Here is a 12,062-nt window from a genome sequence, read left to right as displayed (position 1 = left end):
GGAAGGCTCATGATGCACTGAGCATGGTTGTTACAGTAATGTTATAAGTTATAATTTCATGCTTCACAGGAACAAAGGACGCTGGCCTAGGCAGCAACAAAAGAATCTGTTTGACCAAAGGAAGGGGGGTGACTCCCTCGAGAGACTCCCTGACTCTGAAGGGGGGGGGGGGGGGGGAAGAGGCAAAGCCAAGAGGGAAGAAAGAACATGATAAAAGGGAGAGACTTTGCCATTCTCGCTCTCTCTCTCTCTCTCTCTCTCAAAGAGGTTTATGGACGCATAGTTGGATTTCATTGGAATAATTTCTAATACAGAAAAATATTCAGCTTACTTTACTTTCTCAATGGGTTTCTTAAACAGGGATTCAACCGTATCTGCATCTGCTAAGTAGATCAGACACTTAAGAGCTCTGCTTCTCTGGGCAAATGTCAACTGGTTTACACCAATAGGCTGAAAGAGAAAAGATGGTTATTGGTAAAGTACACCTATTGGCTGAACAGTAACAAAACAGGATTCTTTTTAATAACTTACATATTCAGTCTAACATTCACGGGCTCTGTTTAGCACAAATGTTGTGCAGATTAACTTGGACAGGTTTCCTTTCAACCTATAAGAATTTGTTGTCCAGTTAAACTATTTGTTGAACTTCAAGGCACACTGCTGGGCCCACCTGATTTTCCAGGCTTTTAGAATGTTACAGTAGAGATGAAATAGTTATGGCCTGTTGTATTGGGTTGGTTTTTTTAAATTTGCATGGACTGCTGGTTCTTGTAAAGTGGAGAGGGAACCACAGTTGTTTTAACTGTTGGGTTGGCGTTCCCCTCCCCCCCTAAGAAAACGTGAGCCAATAGCTTAGTGCACTATAAAGCTACCTAATCAAGTGCTCTTAAAGTTAGTCCTGATACCACCCAAAGGCAAGATCAATCAGCAATAGTTCAAAGTCCTGGAGTTCAAGAGTGAACTCCTCGCCACGAATTAAGTTAGTGGCAAAACTCCCATTTACTTCAATGAAGTCAGGATTTCACACCAAAAGAGAAAAATGATTAAGTATAAAACTGAATAATTTATGTTCATATGCCAAAGCAAGTTACAAAGCCTCATATTTAACACCAATTCCTTTAAAACAGATTTATTAAAGTATAATAAAGATGGGAAATCACTGTTGTGTTTTTTTTAAAGTAGTCTCTAAACTTACAGATGTGGCAGATGTTGTAATTGCAAAAAGCATTCTTGAGCTGTAATCCATTGGGCGTGGTTGAAGTAGATATATAACTCTGAAAAATATCATTTGTTTTTAATAAAAGTACAGCATTGCATAGACTTTGCATTATAATACAGCATATTCATTTTATTCCAGACAAATATATTTTACTACCAATATGAGATTTGGATTAACCCTAGATTATGGATATGGCCTACAGCATACATGACGACAAAGCTGTGGGCCCAGTCATGGAAACCCTTACTTCCATGCATAGTGCTTAATCTCACATGTAGTTTCATTACGAATGAGACTACCTGAGGGAATAAGTATTTGAAGATTCAAGCCTTACGGTTCAGAGAAAATACAGATGGGATAATACAAGATGTGCAACATAGTGCTTTTCCATTTCCCTGGTGTTTAGAGAACAATGACTGCCCATTCTGATTTTGCACTATGTGGTAGTCTTACAAACTAGTTTTGAGCAGGTTTTAAAGAGGCAACAATCTAGCTCCTGTAACTTGTAATGACGTAACTATATGAAAGTGCCATCTGTTCAGCCAAATCCAACGTACAGCCCATTTCCGCACGTTATCAATTAATTTACAGCATCCACCTGGATGTTTGGCAGGGCAGCAGGATCATGTTTAAAAACACAACGGTACTGTGGGCCCAATACTACATTCCTTGCCTAAGCCAGTGTCCCATTATAGCCAATGGGAGTTTTGCCTGATTAGGGGCTACGGTATTTTGTTTTATCTGCTGGGAAGCCAAAAATCATTAAAACTTAAGTTAACAAAAACTGACTATATATCATAAGACAAATATACCTCCCGAGTTCTTCATCTTCCTGTACATCACCAAAGCTTTGAGTTTTCTATAAAGCAGAAGTGGATAAAAGTAGTTATGGAATGATTTGAACTTGCAGGTTTTGAAGGGGAAAAAATCATTCCAGGGCTAGATTGAGCCTTTATTCAAATCCTGTGTAAGGGGCTGTGCATAGCTGTGCCACCCCAGAAGGGGCACTGGAAATAAGTTTTTGCCTCTGTCACAATTCCTATTCTGCTCTACACCTTGTTGCTCCAATATATATGCTATCCTTTCATTAAGTGCTAATTACTCTTCACTTTGCTGGCTGGTGTTCTGGGGACAAGGAATGTTGAAGCTAAGGGTTTCCCATTTCTTCTCCTTGTCCATCCATTTGCTTGGGATGGACATGCAGTACAGAGTATTGGACAATCAACCCCAACACTGCTCTAACTTTCACTGGGAGCTGAACTGCCCCCAAGCTGGCTCAAGGATGTGTAAAGCCATCTTTACTATTCCCTACCTTTCTTGGGATCCGCACTAAAGAGAACTAAAAACCAGACCAGAGAATGAGGGTCCTGATCTCTATACAGAGTACAAGGAAAGCCATTTCAAATTGTTATCAGGCATAATAGATTGGAAAGACCTAAAAAAGATATGGAAATGAAGTTGGCCTGAAGTCTGTTTTAGATACATTGCACAGCTCTCTCTTCTCAATGCTCACAACCCTGGTTTGTGAAGTGCTGAGAATAATCGTTTTCTATAAAATATAAAGCTCATTCCCTACTTACTTCATCTGTTGGTATATTTGGACACAGCCATTTTTCAAGCAATTTATCCCAGATTTTGTTCATATCCAAGTTGTTAATTTCAGCTATTTCGTTAGCTGCTGCATGAATATCTACATAGAAAATGCAAATTTATTTTAAAAATCCTCAGCAAGATTCATTTGTAAATCCATTTTGCCCCTCAGAAATTTACTAGAGAAAGTTTCCTAACCTGGATAATCTCTGTTGGTTGGATTTTGAATCCTTTGGTTTATGCTGCTGTGCTCATACAGTAAAGCAATAAGATTTGCTGGCTTTCCAGTAAGTTTCAGATGCTCTGCAGTGCTTAATTTGTGGGTTATTAGCACAGTTTCTGTGGCTGATCTCTGATACTGCATGCGTAACTTCTTCAGCAATACTTCAGCTTTTTCATGCGATTCATCCTTGATCAAAATAGTGACATTTGTAACAAATCTAAAACTTCCTTCCATTTAGAAGCTTGAAAAACAATGTTGACTATTCACTATAACATTCAGTCTGATGTAACAGTTGAACATTTAACTAGTGTGTAAAGCCTATTGCTTTTGTAGTATTTCCTTCTGAGTTTCTAGACCTTTATGTGCCAAGCAGAGAGACAGCTCTCTGGAGCAGCTGCTAGGGATGTAACAGTAGTTTAAGGATTTTAATGGTATTATTCATTGCCAATGTCCTTGGACAATAATGAGCACTGTGGAAAAGCCAGCAAAAGTGATAGGCTATCTCCATTAATTTAATTTATTTAGACATATCTCCTAGAACTGGAAGGGACCTTGAAAGGTCATCAAGTCCAGCCCCCGGCCTTCACTAGCAGGACCAAGTGCTGATTTTGCCCCAGATCCTTAAGTGGCCCCCTCAAGGATTGAACTCACAACCCCTCACAACAAATTCAATCTTTTGAGCAGGCCAATGCTCAAACCACTGAGCTATCCCTATGTAAGAGTAAATAATAGATAATAGTAGACTATTACTGTGTAATAGTAGGTAAGAAACCTTATGGGAAAGAGTTTGGATAAAGCTGAAGAAAACTTGGGTTCAGCTATAAGCCTAGCAAGCATAATAAACCTTCAATTTAAGAGTGGCTCTAATCTAATTTGAATCTCCGAAAAATCTCACTGTGATGTTTTATGTTCATTGTCTCAGTGACTCCACAGCAAGTTTCCCCCTCCCTCCTCTGTCCCCAACTGCCAGCCCGGAAATTCAGCCTGGAATCTGAGAGTCGAGTTAGAGATGTGCATGATAGAAAGAATCTATCAGCACTAAAGGTTCTGTAATTGGAACCAAATTAATCAAAGGACATGCAGTTAAATAGGAAAGTATGAGAATCTCCCCTTGCCCTCCCCCCCAAACAGACAAAAAAACAACCCATAACCCATATTTGTTAAGAAATAACAGATAAATGACAATTGGACAGAGAGAGTAATTCTGTAGTAGATGCCATTTTTTCCAGTCAGTCACTTTCCATTGGTGCACTTTATATAAAAAGGGTTTTATTCTTTATACTGTAGTTTTTTTTTTTTTATTTGAATGAAAAAAGTCTTTGGTGGTTTGATATGATGCACACTTTATAACCCAAATTACAACAAAACAAAAAACATAAAAATCATCATCTCTATATACTCAGGTATGTCCTGTGGCTCTGGTGTCATTACCTTGGTTGTAGTATTCGTTAGCCATTTCTCAGCTAAATAGAGACAGAATTTCAGTGCCTGAATCTGGTCAGGCCCTTAAAAAGAAAACAGTAAAGAATAATAAATATGTTTTCATAAATCCCTTCTACGGTACATAGAGTAACCTGTTTAAAATGTTTTGGTCCCTTCTCTTGGGGTTCAAAAGCATCTAGTTTAGAATATTAAGAAAATGTTTACAAGCTAACTGTTAAGGTTCTCTTGATCAAGTTTTCAGTCAGTTTTCCTTAGCAAGAAAAGATGGAAAATTATCTTACATGTATAGCTAAAACATAAATGAGAAGCAAGTTCATTGGTTTAACATTTTAGGGCTGCTGGAATATTTACTTTCAAGACTCTAAAAAACTATGACTTGAAATTACTCTGGTAAGTAACTTTAGCTTTTAGCCTTATACTTGTTTAAATCCTATGAACAACCCTAACCTAACAGAAATTTAATAGCAAGATAAGTCTCTAACTCTTCCCAAAATGTAACTTTTCACTTTGCTTCCCACTTCTGCCTTTGCCACTTCACCTCAGTCTTGACTTCAAAATATCAGAACACAAAGAAGACTCTCAGTGATTTGTGTAACCCTTGTCCCTTTCTTCTCTACAAATGTTCCTCTTCCTATTCCTAGACTTTTCTGCCTGGAGAGCTGTCATTCCCCTGCTTGTTCAGGGTCTCTCCTTAGCAGACTACTCCCAGCCCTTTCTAACTGGAGGCTCAGTGCCAGATCCCAGGACTCTGCTCATTCCTAGCAGTCTCTGCTCTCCCTAATCATCCCCCAGCATATTCTGAACAGTACATAACACACACAACCCTGGTGTCTCTCACCACACCCCAACTCTCCACCACAGCCCTTAACTCCGTAAGTCTTCTCCCATGCTTATACCAAGACAGCCACCCCAGGCCTTCCAGCTGGAGTATACTCCTGCTCTTCCCAGGGGGAACCCTCACAACATCCTTTCTGGGAAGCATCTTTGTGGAACCCTGGTGACTTCTGCCACACCTAGGTGGCCTTGTCCATTCACTTCCTTCCCACTTTCAGGACAGCCATCCTAGCCCTTCCAAATGAAACACAACCCTGCTCCTCCCTGCAAGAACCCCCTTAGGCTCTCTGCTGGGAGATCATCTTTACCAGAAGAGCATCCCTCACTCCTCTGGCCTTCTCATGGGTCCTCTGGGAGCAGCTCTCCAACAGAGGTCAGCAGGTAGGCTCCTCCACTGCTCCCCTGGCTCTCCAGCTTGGGGGTGCCAGCCAACAAATCCCTCTTGCTGCTCTCCTGACTTCAGCCTTTCCCCCAGGAAACATTTTCTACTTCCTTCCAGTACCTTTCAGTCTCCTGGTAGCAATCAACCCTTTTTGTCTGAACCAGTCAGCACTGACTCACTCGGACTCCCTCTCCTGACTTCCTTCAGGGACTTCCCCTCATTGGATCTCTCCCTGATTCTTTACAACCACCAGGTGTTGCCTGCCCTCTCAATTGACCAAATGGGGGCACCTGCTCTGGCAGAGGGGAGCTGGACCTACTTCATTCAGTGGGGTCATCACATTCTGACGGGTTTGAAACACGGTTAAAAAACAAACAAAACCGTTGAAGTGCATGCAAAGTTATGGCATGACAACATAAATGTTTATTAACAAATAAACAACATGTAAAACATCATCTCCACCTATATTCAGCAACTGGCATCTTTCCATTTTGCCCAAACTAGGTTTAGGAACAAAAATGGCAAATTATTTGGGGAGGCTAGATGTAGGTTAGTCTCCAAAAATGCTACACAGATGATGTTAGAAGCAAAACTAGAAAGTTGCCCATCTCACTCCCCCATGCCCCCCCACCCCCACCCCATCAAACCCAAAACAAAAAAAACCCCAAACACATGCACACCATACCTGTTGGAAGTTCTTGTGCAATCTTGTGAGCAATAGCTACAGCCCATTCTGGATTAACTATAGATAGCAGGTAGGATTGAATGGTTTGCACAGTTTTAGTAGTTTCCTTGTTAATCACTGATGAACATCCAGCTTTTGTCAGTTCAAATACTTTTGGCTTCAATTTTTTTTCAAAGACATGCCTGGCTGCAGACATGTATAGGGTATCCAGTGAAACCTAGAAGAGTATCGGGTGCAGGTTAAAATTTGATTAAGTCTGACATGTATACAGTGAGGCCAACAACACTCAAAAGAAAAAAAATGCATTTTTCTCCCAGGAAAAGAATGAATGATTCTGAAATAAAAATCCCCCTAGACAGAAGCACAGCCGTACCTTCATTAGTTTGGAAATCAAGAGAAGAGATGGGAAGGACTCCTCAGTAAGCTCTGCAGCTGTAAGAAAAATCAGACAATGATCTACAAAAAGTCACCCTGTCCCAATATAATTTCCCCCTAAGAAATGAAGTAATTTAAGTTTTTTGCTAAATGTAGGAATCTATTGATGAGACGAAGGATGGTTCTCTGATTAGGGTGTAAATTCCATCCTCCTTTATACACTCCCCGTGTAACCTTGGATAGGTCACTTGTGGGCAGGTCCTCCGTTGGTATAAATTGTCATAGCTCCACAACAATCAAATTACCCCTAGTTTCTCTGTGCCACAGCTTCCCCCTCTGTAAAATGTGGGCAACAGTGCTTCCTAGGAGTGTTGGAAGGATAAATACATTAAAGATTGTACATCTGTGAGGCTTTCAGATAGCACACTGAGTACAATATATACATAGATAGCTAGAATACTGATCGTACATATAATACTCCAGAAACACTGTGTGGTTCTAAAGAATATCAAATGAAAAGGCAGTCTGGTTTGAGCAGCTGGAGACAGGGAAATCACATGCTCTAAAATATATTGGTGTTCCAGATCCACAGGAGGGGAAGTTCTTTTATAGGATTCCAGGTGTTTCAATAAGCTCAAAGCCTAGAAGAAGAAGAAAAAAAAAAAAAACAGGAAGAAAAGTTACATAAATACTTATTTTTCTGAAGTAAAAAACCAATCAACATCTGCCCACAAGTTTTGGGTATATTTTTTTGCCAGGATTCCTGTATAGCTATAGTGTTTTTTCCCTGTCTTGTGAGCCTTTGCTGAGAAACAGCTACACTTCACTATTTAATTGCATCCATTTTGCCCTCTGTACAAACATGCAACTCCAACTGATGCCAGTAGAATTAGGCAAATGGAGTAATGCAAGAATCTATGTTTGAATTAGTTTAAAACTATACAAATAAACAAAGACTGAGCTAGAGGCTGTAAAGAAAGTAACAGTTGCTTATTTTTAATTGTACCTGGTTAAGCTGGATACTTGTGCTATTTTCATCAGCTCTTTGTATCACTCTCAGTACATTTTCTATAGTTTCATAGTCATATGGATCAAGCTGTTCCAAGAAACAAAACAAGGAAAGAACGGATTCAAATTCAATCTTCATGGTTTTTCAAATTTTATTTTCAACTAAATAGGCATAATGATGAAGAACCCGAGTGCTTCAAAGCACCTTCTTATTTACTTCTGGCATTTATTACTTTCATTCTGGAAAATTAGATCACTACTCATACCATAATCTCAAAACCTCACAAAGTGGTCATGGCATTCCAGAGAGGCCAAATTATGTCAGTAATGAACAAACAGAAAGAAGAGGCGAGAGTAAGCTCCCAGGTTACACTCAAGTAGATGTATATTTTTAATTGAAACTTTTGAAGAATTTCTAGGTTTTTTTTTGTTTTATTTTCAATCAATAGGGAAAAGGGGGGGAGAGAGAGAAAAAAAAAGAAAGAGGAAACTGACTAACACATTGTCTCCTGTAGTATTTTCTTAATTAAACTAACAAAACATTAACAGTAGTAACAAAGATCTAAATGTAGTTCTTAAGATTCCTTTATAGCTATCTAATAAATGATAGCCACATTCATCAGCGTGAGAGGATAGCTATGAAAGTAGTGTTTGAAGTGACATGCATGCTTTGTAACTGTTTTACCTTGTGCAGTATTCCACTGAGACTAATGACCAGGTCTTTTGTGCTTTTCAGTAAAGGAATTATTTTTACTGATTTGGCCAGTAGTGTGGAATGAGGCTGCTTCACAGTATCCCCTGCAGAGTCTCCTTCAACTTGATTTGCATTAGCACTCTGGAGAAGGAGTGTTTCAATGCAAAGCTGCAGTGCTGCATCACTGTCCAACATGAAAGTTCTGAAAAGGGAGAAAATGTTTTCATTTTAAATCAATATGATTAGGGTGTGGATTTCATTATGAATAAATTCACAACAGCCAGAATTACTCATACTGCATTTTACGAAGGTGGATAGTTATTTTTTGAGTTTGTTTATTCATAAACAGCTGATATTTAAACTGAAACAGAATCATATAGACACATTACTTATTATGGCAGCAATAACACAATTTTGACTTGCTTCAGATATTACCTGCAGTATTTCAATATAAGGTCTGTGTCTACATTCGGATTCTGTACCAGGGTTCTTATGAGTTCTTTCTTTCTTATTGACGGCTGCCTAAATACAGTCTGGAAAGAAATCTGCAGATACAAAAAAGGGTAGTCTAGTAATGGTGCTTCAAATATTCTTTCACAATTAAGGAATTATTTTCAATATGCTTGGTACTACTCATTTGCACTCTTCAATTCCAACCGTTAACTTCTGTTATCCCTCTATAACATAGGGATGTTTGTTTGAGCTCCAGAAGTGGTGGTGCTAGAACCTCATTACTATGGGACCCATTCAGCAAAGTATTTAAGCAAGATTCTTGCATGGATCCTTCAAGGTGGTAAATTTACCACAAATTTAAGTTCAGTGCACATCCTGAATGATGTGTGTCCATGAAAGGCAGTAAATTAAAAACATTTCTGTTTTAATTTAACTGTCAAGAAACTGCTCTTAAGTGAACTCTAACAAATATGAAAAAACTGTCTCTCATAAAACCACACTGGCATTTTAAATTAAGAATGTAACTGATTAAAACATTTAAAAGTATACTCACACCAAGTTTACCAAGCTGGATACCCCACTCTGCATCAATAATTAATTCCTTGAATTTTTGTCTCTCTCCTACTTCACCATAGTGACTAGCAAGCTGCGCTCCAACCAGAGCTACTGCCTTAAAAAACAAAACAAAAAACAAAAAACGGTGTGAATGAAAAGCATGGTCAAGTGGCTAGAAAACTGGAAATCATAAAATCCAGGTCACTGCATGACCTTGTGGAAGCCATAACTTCTGTGTTTCAATTTCCCAATCTGGAAAATGAGAATAATCATCATTACCTCCTCTTCTTCACATTAAGAACAGAGTTCAGATAGAATGAGATGTCTCTAGAAACTCCTAAAACATAACTGAGTTTTTTTAAAATACACATATTCTCTGTCACTCTTTCCTTCTCTTTCCCCATTGCCTTGTTATCTTTTAATCCTTCCCTTCTTCCTTACCTCAAGGCCCATTCCATTCTTTAAAATTACTGCCTGGAAGACTTTTCCCCTTTAAATTATTGCAGGTGCAAGCTTATTTCAAATTTCTCCAGAACACTTTCAAACCTTAGTGAGGGCAACTCTAATGCCCTGCTACACTATGTAGTTAACGTCTCCAAGCAGCACTTTAATAGTATGTATATGCCAAGGTAAGTATACTGCCTTTTCAGGCTTACCAGAATTTTGTTGTAATTTTGCCTTGTGTTGTTTATGACATTCCAGAGCTTTTCAAACATATCTTCCTTGGGCAAAATTGTGCAGTAACCCAGTGCCAGGTTATGATCTATCAGACGACAGTTGAAAACCTACAGACATTAAATCCACAATAAGCATACTTTAGAAACTGCCAGTTAAATAAATGTCCAGTTGTTATACATATCCAGTGTCCAGTTATACAAAGGTCTATTGGGCCTTTTAGTTAAGTTAGAAAATAAGATTTTTATAATTTAGTAGGGAAGATACAGTAGTGCTTTCCAAGTTTATTCCTAAAAAGCAAAAGGATTATTACTGAAGTAAATTTAATAAAATGCTGGTTACTAGTCTTAAAGGCCCAACTGACTTTTGTATAACTGGACACTGTTGTATAACTGTACATTACTGGATTCACAGGTAGCCTTTTAAAACCTTGATTCAATTTAAGAAGGTTTTTAGAAATAAGAGAAAAAGATCACTTAAAATGAAAAGTACAGTAAATAGGGACAGAGAATGCATATAAATCATACATGCCATTATTATTTTATTTCAATAGCACCTGAGGGCTCCAAATGAGATCAGATCCCATTGAACTAATCACTGTACATACACATAGTAAGAGACAGGCCTCCCTTTTACAATCTACATAGACAAGACAGCCAAAGAATGGGAATACTAATTCTCTCTCTTTACAGATGGGGAGCTGAGGCGGAAATATTAAGTGACTTGCCCAAGGTAACATTAGATGCCTGTGGCAGAACTGGGAACTGAAACCAAGTCTCCAGGTCTCCTGATTCCCAGTCAAGTGCCTTAACCACAAGACCAACCTCATTTAAAGCTGATACTATGCTCAGTTGGGGCCTGTACAGCCTACATGTGGGAGTGAAGAAGTAATAAAAGAATGCAATAGTGAGGCTCTGGAGTGAGCCCTCTAGTATTCTTCAGAAGAGAGGGACATGGAGTGACGAAAATGGACTAGAGGGGGGTTTCTCAGAACTCAAATCAGAGACAGGAATGCCCCATGCAGTGGTTCTTTCTGTATACATAAGAACGGCCATAGTGGGTCAGACCAAAGGTCCATCTAGCCCAGTATCTTGCCTTCTGACAGTGGCCAATGCCAGGTGCCCCAGAGGGAATGAACAGAACAGTTAATCATCAAGTGATCCATCCTCTGTCGCCCATTCCCAGCTTCTGGCAAACAGAGGCTAGGGACACCATCCCTGCTCATCCTGGCTAATAGCCATTGATGGACCTATCCTCCATGAATTTATCTAGTTCTTTTTTGAACCCTGTTATAGTCTTGGCCTTCACAACATCCTCTGGCAAGGAGTTCCACATGTTGACTGTACATTGTGTGAAAAAATATTTCCTTTTGTTTGTTTTAAACCTGCTGCCTATTAATTTCATTTGGTGGCCCCTTGTTCTTGTGTTATGAGAAGGAGTAAATAACATTTCCTTATTTACTTTCTTCACACCAGTCATGATTTTATAGACCTCTATCATATCCCCCCTTAGTCATCTTTTCCAAGCTGAAAAGTCCCAGTCTTATTAAACTCTCCTCATACGGCAGCCGTTCCATACCCCTAATCATTTTTGTTGCCCTTTTCTGAACCTTTTCCAATTCCAATATATCTTTTTTGAGATGGAATGACCACATCTGCACGCAGTATTCACGATATGGGTGTACCATGGATTTATAAAGAGGCAATATGATATTTTCTGTCTTATTATCTATCCCTTTCTTAATGATTCCCAACATTCTGTTTGCTTTTTTGACTGCTGCTGCACATTGAATGGATGTTTTCAGAGAACTATTCACAATGACTCTAAGATCTCATTTTTGAGTGGTAACAGCTAATTTAGACCCCCATCATTTTATATGTATAGTTGGGATTATGTTTTCCAATGTGCATTACTTTGCATTTATCA

At 38.9% G+C, this 12,062-nt stretch overlaps 1 protein-coding gene across 3 annotated transcripts in view; it reads right to left on the bottom strand.

Annotated features, from left to right (window-relative positions):
- The window catches only part of KNTC1 (kinetochore associated 1), a 72,718-nt gene that overhangs the window by 12,785 nt on the left and 47,871 nt on the right, over positions 1-12,062 (bottom strand). For 2 of the 3 annotated variants that reach the window (XM_054006197.1, XM_054006198.1), the window contains exons 41-54: positions 10,118-10,246; positions 9,460-9,576; positions 8,889-8,998; positions 8,445-8,655; positions 7,758-7,847; positions 7,221-7,392; positions 6,750-6,808; positions 6,377-6,593; positions 4,464-4,537; positions 3,008-3,218; positions 2,800-2,909; positions 2,032-2,078; positions 1,196-1,274; positions 332-450 (exon numbers count right to left, since the gene is read on the bottom strand). In XM_054006197.1, the coding sequence (XP_053862172.1) occupies positions 332-450; positions 1,196-1,274; positions 2,032-2,078; positions 2,800-2,909; positions 3,008-3,218; positions 4,464-4,537; positions 6,377-6,593; positions 6,750-6,808; positions 7,221-7,392; positions 7,758-7,847; positions 8,445-8,655; positions 8,889-8,998; positions 9,460-9,576; positions 10,118-10,246 (1,745 nt within the window). The remainder of the gene's footprint in view (positions 1-331; positions 451-1,195; positions 1,275-2,031; positions 2,079-2,799; positions 2,910-3,007; positions 3,219-4,463; positions 4,538-6,376; positions 6,594-6,749; positions 6,809-7,220; positions 7,393-7,757; positions 7,848-8,444; positions 8,656-8,888; positions 8,999-9,459; positions 9,577-10,117; positions 10,247-12,062) is intronic. The other variant, XR_008442498.1, reaches the window with a different exon arrangement.

Source organism: Malaclemys terrapin, chromosome 16, assembly GCF_027887155.1.
Source record: "Malaclemys terrapin pileata isolate rMalTer1 chromosome 16, rMalTer1.hap1, whole genome shotgun sequence".
Classification (NCBI taxonomy): Eukaryota; Metazoa; Chordata; order Testudines; family Emydidae; genus Malaclemys; species Malaclemys terrapin.
Note: the sequence above shows the minus strand (reverse complement) of the source record. Positions and strands in the feature narration are given on the sequence as shown.